The 22,800-nt window shown below is 37.2% G+C and overlaps 2 protein-coding genes across 2 annotated transcripts; both read left to right on the forward strand.

Moving 5' to 3' along the window:
• Positions 1-4,903: 4,903 nt before the first annotated feature.
• Positions 4,904-9,874, forward strand: LTV1 (LTV1 ribosome biogenesis factor). The gene is made up of 4 exons (XM_022854287.2): positions 4,904-5,075; positions 5,489-5,601; positions 5,990-6,116; positions 8,514-9,874. The coding sequence occupies exons 1-4, from the start codon at positions 5,001-5,003 to the stop codon at positions 9,768-9,770; spliced, it is 1,572 nt and encodes a 523-aa protein (XP_022710022.1). The 5' UTR covers positions 4,904-5,000; the 3' UTR covers positions 9,771-9,874.
• Positions 9,875-15,978: 6,104 nt separating this feature from the next.
• Positions 15,979-22,451, forward strand: LOC111272709 (putative fatty acyl-CoA reductase CG5065; the record flags this gene model as incomplete). Its single annotated transcript, XM_086973372.1, is given in 3 exon segments — positions 15,979-16,200; positions 16,940-17,090; positions 22,335-22,451. Coding segments are annotated over 2 exon segments (210 nt in total), but the record flags the coding sequence as incomplete, so codon positions are not given.
• Between the last annotated feature and the right edge of the window lie 349 nt (positions 22,452-22,800).

Below are 22,800 nucleotides of genomic sequence, written 5' to 3' on the forward strand. Positions count from 1 at the left end.
TTAACGAGTGATAGCGAACTGACATACTCAAATACAAATACCTTTCATATATATGATAGCATTCCGCACATAGGCTAACAGTTGTCGAATACATTTTACATAATTCGCCGAGAGCATTGCAGGAACGTCGACGTTCGCGCCATTATTTTTTGTCTTACGTTAACTAACCCATAGTGCGAAGCAACCTTAAAGTAGCACTGTAGTTGTCACCGATTTTTTGGTATTTTACTAACTCGAGGGGAGGGCTACGGAGATATTTAGTCAAGGCCACAAAGCAGTTTGGTCCTACAACATTTTTTTGCAAAATCCAGTTGTCGAATTGAGATCACCACAACCGATAGTTGTAGTGACCATTAAAAACACTGGCTTGAGAATACGTGTTGAGCTGTGTAGATGACAGCTGAACGGGTTGAATTCTTTCTGGTACTTGTTGCCATTTGGGGGAAACGGTGAGTGATTGTTTGCTACAAAGCTGCGCGATGCGGCACGCAAAACCGTTAAATATGCATGACTTGTTGTACCAATTATACGACGGTAAACCCTGGATATACGCAATAACCCTTATAGCTCATTGTGCTCAATAGATTCGTCGACATCCCGGTCTACATCTCAGTCCGTCATTTCTGAATGGCTCTCGAATCTGGTCGTCAAAGGCCGCTCGTCGCGACTCATTGTCGTCAAACAATTCATGTAGTGTCTTAGTTTGTTACACGCACCGGCCTCATCATTTTTAAGCTGATTCTTCGATTGAGTGTTTTTTACTCGGAAGAGGTTTGTTTTTGTCACGTGGTTCACTGATGAACTGCTATATTGAGTGACTGCCCCTAAATGTCCAGTGTCATATATAATAAGGCTGTACTGCACACCCATCTCGGATAAGAATAACAGTAAAGAGTCACTGTGCAGAAACTTCAGAATTTAACAGTGTTAAATCAAAGTTCCTTAATATATATTTTCTTAAATTCAAAACTAAAGGGAAACGACACGATAGCAAAGCCTGTAATGCATGTGGATCACAACACTGTAACACGAAAAAATTATACCTAAGAAAACCGGTCTCAAACTGCTGTAGTTTCTGCTGTATTTAACATGGTGTAAAAACAAGCAGTGTGTGTCACGTTTCCGGTAAGTCTGTGATCGGAGTCCTTTAGTGTTGCGCAAGAGGTAACAATTCTGGTTACGGCACCAAGAGAAATATCATTTGTGAAATGAACGCTATAAAGCAACCTTTGGGCTTTAAATTTTTTTTGCCGTTGTACTTATTTACATTATATCCTGGGTAATCATCCGTCTTTTTTAGTTTTGAGTCCGAGCGTTTGAGCTTTGGAACATGTATTTCCGTTGAAAACAAACGACGTTTTGTTAATTAGTAGTGTAATGCCTTAGTTCTTTCATTGACTGACAGGAGCGAGCACTTAGCAGCTCCCCCTGGGGTTATATAGCCGCAGCCACATCTATTCACCATATTTTTATTTATATATATATTTATTTTATAATCCGCATCATTATAAGTCTTTCGGCACCGATCCCAAGTAAGGTGCCGTCATTGAAGTGAACTCATGGATCTACCATATCTACCATGCTTTTCGCAACACCCGTATTACCGCTGTTCATTAAACACTAGATAGTTAATGCGCCATGATCAATGCACTCAGGATAGTGAGCATACGAGTTGGCTGGTCCACAACACGAGCTTAGTTACGATGCTAGCCTACCTGGGCCATGCTCTTATGGTTTTCGTTGTCTTGACAAACGCAACCTGCAGAATCTACACGTCAGTAAACACTTTTTTTTTGTCAACGTCTTTTTTGCTGGGTATGCCTCGAAAGACGCGTGCTTAGTCCGCGGCATAGAATTATTAGGCTAAAGTATCTAGCTTTGCGGTTCTTCGGGCGTCAGAGAGGAACACACAGGATTTGAGTTTGAGCTTCAGTTCGCCCAGCAGTGTTTGTTTAATATACTCTGTTTGAGCGCATTTCCATTTGTCACGTGTCACCAAAAAACCGGCATTGGCGACTCTTTGAAATGGCTCCTTGTTGGGTCCTATGCAGGCGCGACGAAGCACATCTAGAAGTCTTTCTTTCAGGTACTATCGCATCCTCGACATCATTTGGTCGGTCAATTACCCGCGATTGAGGCGCTCAACACTTCGTCATCTACTCGATTGGGCCCTGTAGAGCGTCAATTCCGCCGGCAACGTCGAATCGCTCAGTTACTCGATGAGTTAGCTCACCAGCATATCTATGTTGCCAGCCGCCCCATTATAGCTAGCAGAGTAGAGCGGACCGGCTTAGCTTTGTAACTGGTTAGAAGGAACTAGTGCTTCACAGCTACTCTCTCTGCTTATACATAGCCGCAGACATGTCTAATCCATTTAGTAACGTTCGCGTCATTACAGTACCTACAGGGCCTTATGAGAAGACACTTGAATGTATTAGGACTATTACAGTAACACAATTATAACGTCAATGTATAATATATGTGATCAACTTAACAGAAACGATCGATAATCCTTCTCAAATATCGCACTATAAAGCAAAGCCCCGCTCTCACACTGCTATATGAAGACTAAATATGCACTACTTTATTCATATACAATAAGCCAATACCGATCGCGAGCGAAATGTTTCAGTACATATATATATATATATATATATATATATATATAGTAACACATCAGAGGATCAAAAGTCATAAAGTTTCATCTAACTAGCTCTACTTTCACTCTTCCTTTTTAACTATTTAACCCAGATATATTTTCATGTGCATTTGAGGCAGTCCTTACAATAGCAGATATGGTTTTTATGGAGGTTTCACTACTCTTCGTAGCAGAATTACTCATTTTCTTCTCATATATCATTTTGCGTTCTACAAATATAGTACAGAAACAGTAAACAGAAAATTTGCCACCAGAAATGTTAACACAAATTTCGTCTTTTTCTGCCGATTATTTAAACCGTTCCCGCTAACGTGGAAGTGTACATATGTATAAATTGCATCTTTTAAAATCGAGTCTGGTTGTCTAGTCAATTCTCTTGTATAATTAGTGTCTTAGCATCCGACAAAATATGCGTGTTCTTAACACAGAACTACTACTTAACATTGATGCTTGGTGGCATTTGATGCCTGTGCGGTTTTTTGTTGTCAACTAGATCACCGATTTTTTGTCGGCGCAACAGAAATGGAACTTCATACTATATAAAGAATTAGTCAGCACCACGCACTCGAGTTGAGGTATTCTGATTTTAGCCACTAACGAAAGCAGCGGCTAGTGGAAGTACCGCAAATCGTGCTGCTAGCAAGTGCTTTGATGTAAACAAATCGATGTGTCGATTTTAAAACGTGCTAGCGAACAAACGTCTGCGTATCTAGACGAAGACTGTCTAAATATATCCAGAAGAAGGCCTGAAGAATTAAGCTAGTAATGGCGAAAAGGTAATCTCAAATAAATGTTTGCCGAAGCTAACAACGGGCACATTAAACTTGACATCGCCGAACTAATGGTTGAAGTCGATTACTGGCATAGGTCCTACCAATTATGTCTTCACTGACCGTGTCGATTCTCAAGTCCAAACGAGCGTTCAGCATTGCCAGCTGTTTTTCCGAATGTGTATTGAAACGACAAATGACTTTCTAATTATGCAAACAGAAATGAAGTTATCATTCTATAATCTATAAGGAATAATACGCACCTTTTTAAATACGTATAATGGTATTTAAGTGCACATAGAAAGCAATAAAAAGTGTCCTCTAAAAAACAATGCCTCTGATAAATACAATAAGTGAACAAGCATCCCATCGGCCTTCGAACGAAAAGTCACCCTACATTTTTCCCACTGTGCGAAACAAACAGCTTGGGTCTTCATTTGCTATCATACGTTATGACACCAATTTGCAGTGCTCGCAGTAGCTGTCACTTCTCCCAGGGATCAAAATCAGATTACGCACTCAACTCTAAACTCGACTACGAACTGCTAACAAACTCTTTGCATAATTTTGCACAAATGGTTTGACGTCCTTTACTATTGTGTGCCGATACTTCTTTTTTACTTGTACGGCGACTTGCCTCGATTACAAAGACGTAAGACTTACTAAAACGCATGAATTTTCAAAGTGAATGCCCTGCCTTTCGTCATGAAGGTCCGCTTTGCAATAGACCCAGTATGCTCATTATCGAGCCAAACTATGTACAACGTTTGTTTTTTTTTTAATATATATATATATATATAGTTTTCTTTCAGAATGTACACTTTATATTAATTGCCACACAAGTCTATGCCGATTTGTTTGTTAGATTTACCCTGAGGCAAAAGGTCGATAAAGCTGCTTTGTTCATACATACCTGCAATACAGTAATAGCTAACCGTTAGCCCTGAATTTGTTCTAATTCTAGCTGTAGTAGAGAGATATGTGTTCAGAAAAAAACGGAAGACCAGAACTTAAATTTTGGACATACAGTGCGCGAGCATAGCATGCTAGTAAGGTTAAGTAGGCAACTTTTCCTAATCTGCAAAAACGATCTCTTTCATATTTAATAAATTGGAGTTGAATAAACTGGAATTTCCAAAACAAGTTTTTGAAACAAAAGGTAGGGAAATTGAGCGATGAGCGAATGCAAAAGCGGATAGAATACTTCGAGACTTTTATGTGGTACTTTTTATTATTGTCTGAGGCCAAAAAATGTTTTTAGTTCAGAATATCTATATGAGCTGCCTATGTACAAGATTCCAATTAAATGATAATAATCTTGGTTAGACTGAAGTGTTCAATAAGTATGTGAATTGGCCACAGCCACTCGATCCCTGCCGTGTGAAAATCATATTACATTTGGACGAACTAAAATTCTTCTTCAAGCTGAACCGCCCGCAACAAGACACTCTCAATAAAAATGCATTCATTCGTGTTTTGGCATTATGGCACACGTGCCCAGCGGAGTAAACGGAGAATGCTAAAATCATATACTATTCGTTAGGAAATATATGTGGTGACGTGTTGAGAAAATGCCCAAAACTAATAAGAGGAGATTTGTTGATCCTCGGAAGTCAGTGACTTTCGAGATTGTCCCGCGCAATCAGGTATTTACAGTCCTATCTAGATTATTAGGTCATTCCTAGGTTGTGCAGGTTTCAAATGTTTTTTTTTAAATGAAAGCAAAATATTGAATTTAAAAGCTAAATTTAAATTTGTATGGAACTTACAACTAAGACTTAAGATTTTTATAGATTAGTTAATTATATCATAACTGTCAGTAGTGAGGTAAATCTTAACGGATACTTTGCTTTAAATTAATTTAGTAGGCAGAACAAAAATGAAGTACGATGATATGCTGTGTTTAAAAAATATACTTTGCGCTACCGCAGACTGGTGCTTTGATATGGTTCAAACAGCTTTAAAAGTCACGCTTTAAATTTGACTCTTCGAATCCCAAGCCTAGCCGTAGGTAGTAAAGAAACTAATGTGCGATTTTGTAATACTATTATAAGTACAGGTTGATCCACTTGCTGCTGACAATTCAGCGCCTAAAAATGTACTGGTGGAGAAGATATCCCAAAGAGCTGTTGAGCTAGAACATCATTCCCGTGAAATACCCATCGAAAAAAGGTATTTGACGTGTTATGGGAGTTAAAAAAGATAGTTCTGAAATAAGTTTCCATTGATAGAAAACTGCGTACAGGAAATTTGAACATCAAGCCACCGTCCGGGCGTTGTCTATTTTTTTTTTTATTATTAATTATATTAAGCATGCATTTATAATAATATTGTAGACACACATAAAAAGGTCGATTTAAAAATTCTGAGAGAACATTTTCAGAGAAAGCTACGAAATAAATTATAACGCAGTTCATTATGAAGGCTTTAGGCTGATATCTTAAAAATGTATGCTGTATTCTAACCGAACTTAATGTTCTCTAAGTATGTAGATATTTTGTGACAATTTTAATTCTCTAGTATTTGTAATTATTGCTAAATGTTCTTTCTATACTGAAAGGCTGGAAGAGCAGCGTAAGTACGGAATCTATTTTGATGATGACTATAACTATCTGCAACATCTGCGTGACGTCCGGGTCGTAGGAGAAATGGAACGGGTTATTCGTATTGATAAACAAGGTGGTCAGGTATGTGGTGAACACAATAATTGCTAAATGTCAAAATATTCCATGCTAGAGACGAAAAAGTTAAACCGCTGGTTGAGATGCAAGAGAGACGTATGAGAGCACTTCGTTCTCGACTATAATGACCCACCGTGATGACTGTAATAATTCACTAAGCACACACAAGCTCCAATAGTATTCTTCTATGCTGTTTCACACAACGTATGGATGAATGATAATAAGCAGCATAATAGAACAAAAAAGAAAGTGCACTCTTTCCCAGTAATCATTAAAAATTGCTATTTTTCAAACATGCGGAGATTTAACTCCCGATTCAGGCCATGGTTACATCTCTTCAGCCAAATTTTACATTATTATTAGGTGTTAGATATTGTCAATCGCTATACCATTCATCCATAGGTCTTCACAAAATGTACTTAGTTTGATTGTTGATTGAGTTTTGCCGACTTTCAATTCTCTCCCTTTCCCTGGGCTGCCGGTGGCCTAGTTTTATACTTTTTTAAAATGTTGTCTCTCGCGTACAGATCTGTTATTTTAAGTTCGACGAAGTTTAACTTGAGCGCAAACCCCAAAGTCCTCTAAAAAATAAATAATATGGGAGACAATGGTTTCTGTATAGGAAATATAGCCTGTATGTTTTAAAAGTAGTCACTATTATAATAAACTATACACATTTTTACTTATCGACATTATCAAATATGTATATACATATGCGTGCATAAATAAGTTAGGTTTAGTCTATTTCCCTTTTCTAATATTATCATCGTTTTGTCCAGCTCAAAAAAATTACGTTTCCTTTATGTTCCAGAGATGGGTATGTCAAATAACAAAGAAAATTTTCGGCATCTGCTTTATTTCGTATATTTTTCCAACGTAAAAAACTACAAAAATGACCCAACATACTCGTTGTGTGTACGGCGAGTGTTTTCTAGCTCGTTAAGCTTACCCAACTATGTTCTTTCTTCAAAAATCTTAAGGCGATTTTCGAAGAATTTGAAAAATCTAGTGAAGTGCGATCTCTACGTCTAAGACGACATTTGTTTACTTGAGCAAATTAGTCTTGAGTAGTACTCTCAGCTATGGTTTAATAGGGAGAGAAATTAGAAATGTCGAAAACGTTGTTTTTTGCCAATAGACACGCCTATCATTGGAGTACAAGCTAAAGGTAATTTTTGTGACTCGAATAAATTCTGATAATGTGTTCATAGACAAAGAAAGATGTTTCCAAAGAATATCATAGCGATCAATAGACAAAACGTCACAAAAATGTCATTGTGAAGAAGCATATACAGTCAAGAATATTGTTTTTTGTATGGTCTAAAACCTTTTTGCACCAGTCCCGTATATTTAGCAATAATGCCGTGACACGCTGGAGATCAATTTGGACATTGTTTGGTGCTTTTCATGATTCCCCACGGTGACGGTCATTAAGCAAAACCTTTGTAGCGGTGAAGCACTTGCCTGAGTCCAATTAAGTTCAATTGAGTCCAGTCAATTTTGTTGTATATTTTAAGTAGTCTGCGGTATAACAGGTCTTCAGTGAAGCCTTGGCGTGCAAAATTAATATGAATTAACGTTCTAGCAAGACTAAGGAGCATATATTGGGGATTTCGTCTGATATGCAAACGATCTCGTTGTTCAGTCGAATCCTTTGCTTGGTTAGCAAGTATCCAACGGACATTTTTTTTTCAGTAAACATATCTCGTAGAAGGCGTAGAGGACTCTCATAGTAGCTACAACGACTTATGACCTAAGGAAACTCAGACTCAAGATAGCCCTAACGCTGTTTAATTTTAAAGTAGGTTTCTGCAAATCATATGGGTTACCGACAAGCTAGGTCATACGACTAGCTTGTTACCAACTTAACGTTCTTGTCTGAACAAAGCCAGACTTCCTCAGGCGTATCCTACCTCTGTATGGTTTAGCGGAAAACAAACGAGCCTACCCACTCTGTGACATGCCGCTTTTCGTGAAAGACGTAGACGATACACAAGGGTGACGATATCCCCGATAAACTGAAAATGAATGATATGCACCCAAAATTTTATCGGGCTTGGAACAACTTGTTTTGAAAAGACTATGGCAAAGCTACTCGACATGTCTAACTTGGTACGCGGTTTACGGATTTCACTATTTTATCTGCGAGACACTCAACGATCATGTTCTCCCAAGAACTTTGCATCGTGTATCATACGCAACGTCAAGACCCGTTCTTAATAAATCTAACACGCTTTTAAACAATGTGTTGCTCCATACCAATTTTCATACTATGCCTTCACTTCATACTATGATCATAATTTATAGACTTAACACACAATTATTATGTTATCTCCATGAGTAATATATTTAACAAAAGGTATGAATATTGAAAAGACACTATTAACTAATGTACTATTTTAGGTGGAGATCAATTGCGAAATCCAGAAGGAGGAAAAATTAAGCCAAGAAAAGCCCCTTGCACCGGAACATCCACGAATTTCACTTCCGTCCTCTGTGTTTCCGTCACACGTTGAAGAACACATTGGTCACTTACATAAAGGGGTTTCAACTAAACTCCGTCCTGATTGGGATCCTGACGTAATAGCGGCATTAGATGACGATTTCGAATGCGATGAACTTGAGGACGATTTCGTAGCCCTCGCATCAGGGGGCGCTCACTGTATTGAAGATTTAGGCGCAGGTGACGAGGAATTCACAGCACGTCGTTTCTACTATTCGGAACGCGAATCTGCAAACGCCTTTGAAAATATTGAAGCTTGCCCTGGCAGTGATGATAATAGAATGCTTGATGCTTCTTGTTCTTCAAATGATGATGAGGGAGAATACGACGAAATAAAAAAAGAACATAAGACTCTGAGCATGGGAGGCAGAATCAAATTTGCTGACGAAGAAATCCAATCAAAATTTACATCGTATTCGTTAAGCAGTGCAGCCATGAGTCGCACAGGTGGACTAAAGACACTCGATGATCAGTTCGAACTAATGTTTGGCTATGAGTACGGTGATAAAGATGTCGGTGCGTTGGATGGTGAGAATATCGAAGGCTCTGTTCCGATTGAATCCGACGTAGTAAATAAGCTTTCGAAACAATATGAAAAAGCTGTCAGCTTGAATTCTGGCGTTATAGAGACGTCTATCGGAGAGCCAAATAGTGAGGTAAAAATGCGTGTGATGAAGTCACTCCAAGACATTGAAAAGGTTGAGGTGCTAGATCTAGTCGACAACGATACCGCACCTGATGGCCGAAAATGGGATTGTGAATCTATACTCTCAACGTATAGTAATTTATACAATCGGCCCAAGATTATCGACGTTACGGCTAAAAATAGTACTAAAATCCGCCTCGGTGCAAAAGGGGTACCTACTGCAGGAGGAGGACTGACGAAACAAGCACTTAAAAAGTTAGACGGTGATTTTGTAAAAGCAGATGATTACGCAAAATTCATATGCAGTCGAGCCAGGGCAGTCGGTGTTTTACGTGCGAAAAACGAAAGTCCGAAGGAACGTAAAGCACGCAAGCAACAAGTTAAAGAGTTTCGGCGTGAACGGAGGATTGAAAAGAAAATAAATACTTTATCATTTAAAACAGAAGAGTACCGGCAAAAGGAGCAAGAATGTAATGCTCGTAAGAACCTGAGAGGTTTAAAGCTTCAATAAGGGTGAAGGATGAAGGCAAGCAATGTATTTTTTAATTATTGGGTGGATAAGCGACATGGTTGGCAACAAATGAAATAAATGGGCCTTGTGTTATGCTATCATTATGTCGTTTTCCTGTTGTTTCTAGATAATTTCGTTTACTCTAAGCTATATAATGTCAGTGTTAAATTTCACATATCGCTTTGTACATACACAATGAACTTCATCTAACCCTTTTAATATTGTTTTTTAGGTATGTCTGTTTAATTACGAGCAAACCTATTGCTGTTCAAGCTCAACAGATCTTTCATGCAGCTTTAAGCACGACAGTACCTAAAGTTTATAGGATGTGCTATTGTTTTTTCTAAATGGTAGCAACATAATGGTTCCATTCTAATAATTCGTGATACCACGACTTTACTAAAATCGCATATATTGTTTCACATTCAGTAACAAGTTAAGTTCATGGGGTTCCCTGATTCTTTTATAATTCGGAAACCTTACTTCTAATCTAATGAGTTCCGTTGCAACTCACTAATTGCTATGCACGCCCGCCATGTTTGAAGACCGGCTGACAATGTTCATTACAATAACCTAGACTAAAAGAATACCTTAATAAACTCAGATTTTTGCGCATGTGGCTGACTACTAATAGTCTTTAATCAAACTTTAGTTAATGATTTTTTTAAGCCATCACGAATTCCCCTCAATAATTGAACTGGTCTATTTTGTCCAACCATCTCAAACGTTTTTTTTCACTACAACATATATAAGGATACCTGTCTCTCGCATAAAATACGTCCAGCAAATCAAAAATGCTAATTATTATGTTCACAAGAAATAATCGGACTGGACCTTTGATTATTTGTAGACATTTTTAAGCCGATTTAGTGTCCCGCGGAGAGCTTTCCCTATTAATATCTTCATTTGATGTCAAAATGACAGCGTTTCGAAAGAAGTGTTACTTTTTGGATCATATGCTTCTACCGCATCATTTGTGCTCACAAAAAAGGGGATTAAAAGTTAAGCGGTTAAAGAGATACGGATTTCTAGGGATAAAAACTTGAACTCCGAATATATAAAATGTTTGTTCATAAGCTGTAACTTTGCAAATTCGCAATAGATCGCATAAAACTAAATTTTAGTCCGAACGCATGGAAAAACACCAATTGCCCCTGAAAAACGAAAGGAAGTTTTACCAGTAAAGGGGCTTAAAAGGTAGATAGTTTCAGGGTAAATTAATTACTTTTGTTTTCTTTTTGCTGAAGTTAGGTTGTTTAGATTGTCTTTCTGGTAGACATAACTTTTAGCTAAGAAGAAATATAAGATGCAGGTGTTTCCGCTTTCTTGCATCTATATTAGTGAGCTCAAAGGTTGCATAGAAAGAAATAATATTTTCAAAGATGTATTACCTTTTAAATCGTATCCTATAATTTTATTGTTCTTTTAGTGGTCATGGAAAGTTGAGTCTATGAGTTTCCGAATAATGATCACACCTATACCAAAGATGCACTCATTAAAACTTTAGAGCGAACCAAATTTTTAAGTTTGGCAGTTAATTTACCAAGAATCGAAATTAAGTTCAGGCTGTCAAAAATGCGTTTGAAGTCCAACCATTAGTATCCTGCTTCTCCTATACGTTAGATCTATGCTTTATTCTTAACTTCGATTAATAGCTACCACTGTATCTTACTTAAATTAATGTTTAAAATTTTATGTCCGGACGTGCAGCTAACTATTGGGTTAGAAGGCTAACTCTTAGCATGAAATGAAGCGTGTCTTCCATATTTTACCCACCGGGACATTTCCATGTAAATAGCTTCGACGAGTCTTCTGTAGCCGCAAAGAACTTCACCAGGTATGTATTTCACAAATGTGTGCATTAATAAACGAAACTATATGCCGTTTGCAAAGGCCTCTTTAATCTTCCCATCATGTAGTATTAGATTATTATAAGCAAATCCAGTGAACTTTGAAATCAAATGAATATTGAATTACGCACCGCTACCAGGCGAAATTTGGCCGATAAATAGTTCAATCATCTAGAAAATTATGAGCAAAAATCAATTGAATTTATTCCAGGAGGAATAGGTTTAAAAGAAAAATAAGCCTTTAATCAAGTTTTTTTGTCCCTCAACGGCCACAGGGTTGCAGAAATCTATCTGATATCGGTAAAGATATTAGGCATAAAGGCCTTAAGGAAGAGCATGGTACGTGACTAGAACAAACTCTTCAAAAACGGAGATCGGGAGCATTGAGGACCAGCAAACGGGCGCCCAGATGTTGGGGCCCCTTGGTGCAATTGAATTGACTTTTTACGAAAATAGAGCCTTAAAGACTAGAGCCTCCGTAGGCCAAAATTGACGTCTTACATGCACCGTGTTACATATTTATAATCTAAATATTTGAATGTGAAAGCTAAATAAAAAACAGGTCCCCCATGAATTAGTTCCAGGCCAGCTGGAAATGCATGTGATGTATTAAGCGTGCAATGTGCGGAATTTTAAGCAACAAAAAATTTGCCTGGAACATATGGTAGCCATAAACGAGGCATGGTTCAATTTCCATCGGTAGCCAGGAAGAAGCTCGGCGAGAGAATGGTGTCGCCCTGGAGGGAAATTCGAGTCATAGCGTGGGATTGACAGTAGCACTAGCAATCGATGCTCAGGGCACCTGCTACTACTATGAGGTACTCGCCGAAAGTGAAGCAATGAATGCAACCTATTATCTCGAGTTCTGTAAAAGACTCATGAACCGTTAGCATAGCAACCGAAAGCACGCATTCTAATTGTTTGATAACAACGCCAGTCTTCATCGCCATGTCTCAATCACTTTCTGGATCGAGCAAAAAAGTATACAACGTTAGTTTCAATCCGCTTACTCGCCTGATTTAGGCTTGTGTTATTACAGGGTTTTTCATGCCTTAAAAGAAACAATTTCCCACTACCGATTTACTACAAAAAGCCATGAATAGAGAAATTTCATATGGTACAGCGGTATATAGCGGTACACAAGACACAAAAGTACTGAAAAAAAGTGCGTAAACCAAGAGAATATCTCTAACGCATTTTAGAAATCATAACTTTATTTATTAAAGTTATTTGATTTCCCGCTGGATTCGCTTGTAACAGCCTAATACTTGCCTGACCCGTGGTTGTTCACCGTTATGGATTAAGGTAAATAAAACTAATTTTTGATACGCCAAAATCAAGCCGGCATAAAAAGCCGTTGTATACGGAAACCACGTAACTTTAAGTGCACTCTTATTTTGCTAACAGAGAAATCCAGCAGAACAAAGCTATGAGTAAGGTACCGAAATAAATACCTAATTTTTAGAATGAAAATCAATTCTATCGAAGCTCAACTTTTATTGAAACTATGTAAGCCTCAGCCAATAATAGAGATAAATCCTATAAGTGGTCGAGGTGGTGTAGACCTGTATATCTATGCCTTAAATTTGAAACATCATATTCGTTAAGCAGTGCGGCCATGGCTCACACACGTGCGGTAAAAACACTTGATGATGAGTTCGAAGTAATGCTACGGTGACAAAATATCGGTGCGTTAAATGGTGCGATGTCAAAGGCTGTGTTTCGATTAAATCTGACGTAGTGAATGCGTTTTCAAAGCAATATGAAAAAGCTGTCAGCTTAACTTCTAGTGTTATCGAGTCGTTTATTGGAGGGTCAAATAATGAGGTTAAAATGCGTTAATCAAGTTAATTCAAGATACTGTGAAAGTGTAAGAGGTGGGTCTGGTCGATAACGATATAGCGCCTGACCACGGAAAATAAGACTGAAGCTGTAATCTGTATAATCGGATAATTTTAGTAAGATTATCAACATTACGGATGAAAACGGTACTAAGATCCCCATTGGTGCAAAAGAACGTGCTTATTAAAGGAGGAAGGCGGAGTAACGGGTGCTTAGGCAGTTAGACGGTGATTTTGTGAATATGCAATGGAGTCAGGACAGTCACGCCCGAAAAAATGAAAGTCTACGTGAAGCACGCAAACAAGAGGTTAAAGGGTTTCTGCGCGAGCGGAGGATTGGAAAGAAAGTAAATATTTTAGCATTTAAAATGGAAGAGTACCGGCAAAAGGAGCAAGAAAGCAACGCTCGTAGGAACCTGCGACGTTTAAAGCTTCAATAAGGGTGAAAGATGAAGGCAGCGATGTATTGTTTAATTATTGTTTGGATAAGCGATATTTTTAGCAACAAATGAAATAAATGGACCGTATGTCATGCTCTCCCATTTTTTTTAAATAGAGCATTACAAAGGACATTATTAAAGTTCCACCATTAATAAACAGCGAAAAACGTTTTTGTCGTATTTCGTGCGTTTCGTTGCATCTATTCAAACACGAAAGATAACTGGTCACGTGCGGAAAATACATTTTTAGGACATTTGTTTCTGTGCGTTTTGACAAGCTTTCATTATGTCGTCTTTCCATTATCCCTAGATACTTAATAAAAATAAGTCTCATAATTAGTCGAGATGGTGTAGGTCTGCATATCTATGCCTTTAATTTAAAACAGCACGCTTCCTTGGACTGCTGTGCATTTTCTACATAGTTACATATGGAGTCGGTTGGTTAGTAGTATTTTTTTGCGTAGTCAGCCTATAAAGTTCAGAAATCTCTGCCTGTATACCGAAAAAAATGTTATTTCTGCGCAATACCGTTACTAGGATTAAGTCTCCATGGTCCTAAGCCACCGCTATTACTGTTAATGTCTGGTACGAGCAATCAAGCAGAGCACATGCTATAACTGGGCTGCAATAAACTGCCCCAAAAACAAGAAGACTAGTGTCAAGACCAGTGTCAAGGCAATTCCAAAATTATTACGAGGTCAATTTATCTTGCTACTATAAGAGGTTCAATCTGATTTTTAAATTTCGTACAAATGTATAATCTTTCGATATATTATAGATACTATGAGATTATGCTAGCCTCGAATAGGAATTCCTCTTCGCTTATTTTTACATATATATGTACATCTCACATGCTAGTTTTATAACTTTGCATCTCTGATTGTTCAAATTTGAACTGGGCACACAACGGCGCATGACATTTCGCACTGACTAACAATGGAAAATGGCATTGTAACATGTAACACTAAAGTTGAATATGAATAAATTCATTAGAAAAAAGATTTATTAAATAAAAATTAAAAGAAAAAGCTGCTTTATTGTAAGTTTCTCAAACACAAAGAAATCAAGATGTAGCAGAATGCGACTTATCGAACTAGGTAAAAATACTGGATAATATGCAGACTGGAGAAACCCAACACAACGTAGGATGATGTTATATAGCAACACATGACTTCATGTAGAACAAACGATCTGGTGAATTCTGACGGAGCCTGCACTTTTATACAGCAACCGACGAATTCTGCATTTGTTATATGGCACGTGTATTTTATGTACCGTAAACTCCGTGGCTTCACGACTTTAATCACTTTACTTTAAAGACACACTTTAAAGAACGCTTTAAACTTGATCTCGAGCTATCATTCGGCAACTGATTGACCAGTTTTTTTCGGTATCTGACGGCTGACCTGAGTTTACTTTTAAGTGGGTTTAGACCGATCTTCAAATTCACCGCTGAACATTACTTTTATGTTTGTTTAGGTAACACAGGATACCAGGAGGGCATTAGGCTTCTTTGTGTTTGCCATAACAATAAATAAACATGTATTATCATTTTAATCGTAATCAAAAACAGTTTTGTAGCTGTGAATGAAATACATAGCACATATTGAATTGCCATGCACTTTAATATGAATAAATTTGTATTGTGATGAAGAGCAAAAAACCATCCAAGCAGTCAATTATTGCATTCTAAAGAGAGAAAATCATATATATATCTATACGGAGTTTTAAATAAATTACTTGGTACCAGTCGGAAAATCTAGATTACTATAGATGTGGAGAAAATTGTACAGGACAAGCCATAATACTCTGCAAATGTTTTTCCTTTTGTAAACGTATGTATGACAAAGGAGCGTTGTGAAACGACGTTGCGGCTTTGTGTGCAACCTTGTGACCATTCGTGATCACGAAAGTGACCCTGCCGAAATTATTCTTGTTTAAGCTGCGAAAAACATTATTTAGCTAGCCGCAAAGGGTGCGATAGAAGAAAATGCAAAATTCCCTTATGTGGCCTTTGCTTTGAGAACTATGAAAGGGTGAAAATACTGATAAGCAAGGGAACATACCCGCACATACAAAATGTCATAGGTTGTACACCAAATATACTAGCTGTTGTGTCTGACTTGTCGTTAGCTGAACAAGTCGTTAGTGAAAATTTTACTACAGCAGCACTGCATCTATAATAGCCTCCGCATTTAAGTGACGGAGCCAGCCATTTCTAGCCATCCTTTGGCATGAAGCAAACTTTTCGATAAAAGTGCCCTCAGCTGATTAATTTCTACTGGAAATGCCAAATCGCGTAAGTTTTTTGCTAACCATAACTGTGAAATGCTAGGTAAGCTTCTTAAGTCTTGTGGGCATGTAATTCACAATGAAAAATGACAGTGCAACCATTCCCTATCTGATATAAGCTTGATGTGAATGTATGAGTTCATTACTACATAGCTTGAGTTCAGGAGGCAGCACTTAAAGCGTTAAAATGTATAACAGTGTCAACAAAGCATGTGTAGTCATCCTACTTTTAGGCGAACATGGTTACTAGTTAATTCGCAAACCCATGTTGGATGAACATTTCATAAACCCAATACACCATTGCATGTTTTTATGACCTGAGCGCATTCAAGTGCATTTAATGCTAGCCATTCACGCTTTGCTTATTAAGGAAGCCTTAATATAAACGTATGTACAAATGAATATAAACATGCAGCCAACAGCATTAATAGATGTATTTCATATTGCAGCATTCTTGAATAACTGCTTTTTTGTCGAATATAATTTGTCCTAGCTTATTTTTAAGTGTAGTTTGTTTATAATATTTTCAATATATATTTGTTAAACATTGTAAGCTAAACATTTAGGCTGCTTAACTTACTTCTTGTTACGATGATTCTTTCAGATGATGCGTAGTAGGGGAAAAATAAATATGAAAAACCTTAATTTTTAGACAATTTACCAAGCATATTTTAAAATCGACATTCTTTTACACAGATCATTTTTATCTAAAGATATGTTTTCGTGTGCCGTTGATTTGTTGGCAGTAGCCCGATTTGTTCACTTTTATATAAACGTTCATCAAGTATCAAGCAAGGGGCAAAAATGGATTTCCTGGAAAGAGATGACTCCCAAGTCGCGGCGTTCTTTGCCAATAGAACAGTTCTCATCACTGGTGGCACAGGCTTCATTGGAAAGGTAAATGAAATAGACTTTTTTCAGAACATTGAAAGAACGGGTGTATTACAGCTCTTTTTTTTTCATAAGTGATTAAAAAAATTCTATCAGCCAAAACACGGCTACGTTGCAACCTTTCGATTTGTTTAATAGGAACAAAAAAAATTGTTGTGACTTATATTTTATATAGAAATTGATGGGTTGACATAGTGGGCTGCAAAATAACATTATTATAAGATTAAAAAAAAAAATTACAGATTTAATTATGGACAAGACTTAATTGAAATTCAGCTTAGTGTTTTAAGCTCATCCTATAAACCTTATTTTGCTTAGCTGTAATTAAGGCGGCTTCTCTGTTGAACATCTGGGCGTAGTAAAAATAGAATTATATAAAGCGTAAGTGTTATGAAGTAACTTTAACTTTATGACAACACATGTACGCATTTACATGCAACAGACGTAGCTCAGTCGCTTTTAATATTACGTACACCATCACTCTGGTATAATACGAGCAACTCGTTCTTACCACACAATTTCTTTTTTGAATTGCAGTAATTATAAGGTCATGCTAGATGCCCTGGCATACAGAACTTTACTTCTATATATTCAGTAATTTCCACAATTCGTATGTAAATTTAGGTAATGCAAGCTCACAGTTCTTTAGTAACCATACTTCCACGCTCCATACTTCCTATCATCAAATATCTATTTCATTGTTTCCAAAATTCAGCATGTCAGCTTTACATCTCGAATTTAAATCCCATTTTATTTTATTATTCGGAGTGCGTTTCATTTAACAAGACATAAGTACTAGCAAAACATTAAATATGTAGGCTTCATAATCAGTATGATTGTAATACTTTAACGTATTTTGCTTATACGAGATTAGGCTGTAACATTGCTCGTAGGCACTTTGCTTTAGGCAGTACCTCACCTTGGATGATTCGGCTTTTTGTCAGGCCGTTTGATCAGAAGCTAATAACCTTTTTTTTTGAAAGCTCTCGTTTTACTTTATTGGCATCGCAAAAAAATAACGTTGATAATCTAAGTAAATGATAAGAACGATATAATAGGAATAAGTGGAGAGATGTAAGAAAGAAAGTGGGGTTGCTTATTACTAAAGTCAAGGCAGTTAAGTGGAAAATACTTTTAAAGGAAGGGACAGCTTTTCGTAGACGGTTGCTTAAGAACGATACGTAAAGTCAGCTATTAAAAAATCAGCCTGAATGAAGACAGGCACATTACAATCTATTACTGCCTTTACCAACAGAAAAGCCTTGGAGGTGGATGAGGCAAACATCCCATTTAGCTCTATGGATAAAATCAGTAAGACGGCAAAAGATCTTGCAAAAAGTCGTCATAAACAGACACAATGCTATCTAATATGTTTAAGGTTCTACTTGAGGAACGCCTCGAAACACTGAAGACAGTAATGAACAATATCTGGACGACGAATAAGTAAGAAAGGGCGATTTCAAACCTTAGCATCCACCACTCATCAACAGGCTACCCCCTTGTGTGCCTACTAATTTCCATTAGCAGAATAGCGGTGAAGACCATCGCCGGGCTAATTCATCACAGCTAAAATGTGAAGGGAAAAATGCTCCAACTGAATTGCATTAGCATTGTATCAGATGATCTAAAGGCTCACATATGAGATTATGGATTCGTGTTCGGATCTTCTGTATAAGATGAGGCACACAACATACTCTTTTTTTAAAAGTTCGTTAATGCGTTCAACTAGTGGCGTATGCCGTCAAGGCAGCGGCGAAAGTGAAAAATAAGGTAAAAAAATTCGCTGATGCTTTTGGATCAGCTTATGGAGAAACACCAGCTTGTGGTGACCTAAAGGAGATGCAGGTAATTTCAGGTAGAAAAAAGGAATGGGGTAGTCTCGAGGTCGAGATCTCAACAAAAGCGAATTCGACATCGACAATGCTTAAGGAGAGGCAACACCAATGGCAAATACTTGAGCTAGAATCATGTCCAAAGCTGCGGGAGCGAATGATCATCAGCACAATGGGTTTCTACGCGGCACCTATATAGAGCAGATTATTCCATAGAAAGCAAGTAATACTCCAAGAAAAAAGCTTTAAAAAAATTTAAATTGCCCTGCAAGCTTGATGTTGAGTGCGGAAAGAAGCACGGACATCACAGTCGAGAACACAAACAATTACATAAGTAATTCATAAATATGTTAGTGTCAGCGTAAAAACTTAGGGCTCAGCACCAGGCTTAATTTTAGAATAACAGGAACTTGATTAATACACTCCACAGAACAGTGACTATATGACAGGCACTATATGGTATTATGTCTTACAAGCCCTATGGGTTTTTTAGAAAAAGCTGTAATGGAGCTCCTGTCGGCCATGAAAATTTTGCATAAAATTCACTCAAAATGCGCAAAATTTGTGTCGGGTTGTTTTGTACAACTTGTAAAAGACGTAGTTGTAGTGAATTTTATATGAATTCAGTGCGGTTTAAGTAATCAAGCAAACCCACATGCTATTTGCTATACAAAAGCTACACTGTCGACAAATTCATCGGACCCGCGTATTGTTGATGAAAAATCCTGATGTCAGTGTATAGCATTTATAGAGTTAGTATACTATATAAACACTTTAACCCTTATTGTAAAAATTTAGTACATGGCCCCAAAAACGATCCTGCACCCATTCGGTTTGAAAAGGCGCTAATGCCGCATTTCGCAACCCACCGATACTAGTTCTATCTACTCATCTTAGCAAATAATAATCTCGACGCTAAAACACTTCACAAGCATACAGCCGAAATACGTGTACCCCGACCAGGAGATCCTAGGTCGACCTAATCTAAACTGCTGTACGTGAAAGAAAAAAATACCTTAAGTGCACGGCCTTTGCTGAAATCAAATTATAATATCTATCAAGTGTACAGCGCATTGTTGACTATGAACCCTACCAACAGCAACAATGAAATCAGATCAACTTATGCTGATATTCTGTTTTATGTTCTACACTGCTGCTCTAACTCTTATGCATTACTTCTGACGGCTGATTCCCAGCACGAAACGAAGTGCATTGTTTGCCTCGACTTGAACCTAGACTGCCACATTTAATTAAGTAGACACACGCGTTACTTACTGCGCTATCAAGGGGGCAAAACGACGCCATTGAACAAAACTGAACTAAATATAAAGACATAAAGTCTCATCACTTTTGTAATGTATCAGACGAGAAGTCTCGAAAGAGACTATATCAAATAATAGTTCGACCATTTTGCGGCTGATACGGTCCTCATCATATGCGTCAAAACAACCTGTAAGCATGACACAACCAAATAAGCAGTATACCAGAAGGGAAACGAATTGTAAACTGAGGGAGACGGTGTTTATTATGAGTGACAAGATACTTTTATAAATAAAATAAATTTATAAAAGGACTCTACGTATACTTGCAAAAAGTGCTTGATCCCAGCACGCCTATTGTCAAGAAAAAGGTCAGATAAATTGTTCAAAAGCCTTAAAACTCCTAGGACTCACAGAAACCCAGCTCACACATATAATCAGGTAGCAGTGAGCGTGTTGTTCTAGAATAACAAGCTCCTATTAGACATAGCGAGATCCACACACTGTTGACCAAATTATGCATTACAAATAATTACAGAGTCCGAATTTTATAAGGATCGTAACAAAATTAGTGACATGCAAATTGCTCGTAGTCAAGAGTTGAATAATAATGCGATTAATGTAGTACATATACATCGTTACATAGTAAATAGAGGCATCTACTTGTACACTAATGTTGAGGACTCAATATATGCGTGTGCAAAAAGTCTTGAGCAGAAAACATTAACCTTATGGTGCCAAAATTCACACCCCTTTCTTCTGATGCATAATATGACTGCCATCTTTGTATCTGGAATGCCAAGGTAGTTATTGAAACTTCAAAAAGATCCTGCAAAAGAACACAGTAACGGTTGACGGCGTAGAAACGAAAAATGATGATATTTTAGAAATCACGAGAACCACACAAACAATTACCGTAAAATTCTTCTATTCGTCAAAGTAATCCTGTGGGCTGGTGATTTTGCAAAGTATTAGCAAGCTAAAAGGGGGGGTTTCTTATTTAAGTATATTAGTATAGTACTTAAGTATATATATTTATAAGTATTACAGTCGCACCCTAGTTTTGAGTCTAGGTCGAAATTTAAACCTACTGAAGAAACAGCGACGCTTTCATAGTTATTCATTTTAGTGTGAAATGGCAAACGTTAGGCAAAAAAAAATAGGCAAAGCCTAGCAATATTAAACAAAAAATGTTGCAAATCGGCGGTTAGGATTTGATAATCCATCATAGCATGAAGTATTACTAAGACATTGTGACATCTTTCTTTCCACTGGCAGTAAAGCTGAGTAAAGCCACTTTAGCTACTGATTCATTTTAAATGAAATCCTTAATTTGATATGGCAGGTATTTTATATTTTTATGTTGATGTTTCATATCATGACATCATTGCCATTTTACGAAATCTCTGTATAGTGGTGATTTGTTTTTACTCAAACAGAAATTATCGTGATGCAAAGGTTTTTTTTCAGAAGGGTAAAGTTCACCGCGTTGACCGTGATGTTTTATCGATCTACTTTCCCTATTCTAAATATAACGGGGTAATTGCAATGGAACACCAACTATATTACAAAGGAGTTGACGCCGAATATCTATCAACATATCAGGATTAATTTTCATAGGGTTATATGGTAATATGCATAATTTGTCTAACAACACTTGAGGAGTCTTCACTTCGCATGTATTAAATGATGTGAAGTAACCCCTTCAAATTACTTTTGATTCGCCTTATATGCATTTTCCCGGTGACGTCATTACGGGGGCAACGGCTAGTTTATTACAACGATTGTCACTGCATATAATACGATATATCATACACCACATATCGTGCAATCCACTGTCCACCGTTTTTAAAGGGTTAGCACCCTCGTAATGTCATTTATACATTATTTGGAGTGCTCAATGTCTTATCACCTTTTGCTTAGCTTGTCATATTTACCTATTAATATATGCTACACGAGATGTGCGGGCGTTAATATGATTTGACATGTTCTATTTTTTAATTTTCTAACTGCGTTGTACAAATTAAAAACTTTTTTTGGCATATGTACTTTTTGTTTGGCGCAAAAATAACCAAAATAATAGAGCGGCTATAAATATATATTTACTAATTACAAACTAAACTGTGTTTTTCTCTATATTTCTTCTGTTAAATCAAAAGCTCCTTATAGAAAAGCTTCTACGCTCCTGTCCTGCTATTGGCCAGATTTTTGTTATCATCAGAGAAAAACGAGGAGCAAGCGTCCAGCAGCGCCTTAATAGCATTCTCAGTGAACAGGTAATATACTTTTACTGATATCCTTGAATTATTCCTTAATTTTCTGTAAATACATTTGCACAAAATGGGAATCCACATACGAACTTTTTTTCTATAAACTGTTTCTAATACTATTTAAACCAAAAAAATACATTTCAGTAACATTTTTGGCATTTGCTAAGAGTGTTACGTTTGACGATCACGCTCATCTAATATACAATCATATGTTGGCACTATATCTTTAATCATGAACTTAAGATATTCACTAGTCGTGTTCTAAATCTTCCTTCTTATTTCAAAAATAGTTTTTAATAGCAGTTTTGCATGAAGCGATATCTGCGGGTGTAAATTCCTTAAAGTATCACTTAAA

Source organism: Varroa jacobsoni, unplaced genomic scaffold, assembly GCF_002532875.2.
Source record: "Varroa jacobsoni isolate VJ856 unplaced genomic scaffold, vjacob_1.0 contig03040, whole genome shotgun sequence".
NCBI classification, from domain to species: Eukaryota; Metazoa; Arthropoda; class Arachnida; order Mesostigmata; family Varroidae; genus Varroa; species Varroa jacobsoni.

What these genes read in the sequence shown, in the direction of transcription:
- LTV1 (XM_022854287.2), top strand. Translation starts at nt 5,001, where the DNA reads ATGCCCAAAACTAATAAGAGGAGATTTGTTGATCCTCGGAAGTCAGTG. An exon ending in AGATTGTCCCGCGCAATCAG is followed by an intron (nt 5,076 to 5,488) that starts GTATTTACAGTC and finishes TTATAAGTACAG; the next exon opens with GTTGATCCACTTGCTGCTGA. An exon ending in TTGATAAACAAGGTGGTCAG is followed by an intron (nt 6,117 to 8,513) that starts GTATGTGGTGAA and finishes GTACTATTTTAG; the next exon opens with GTGGAGATCAATTGCGAAAT.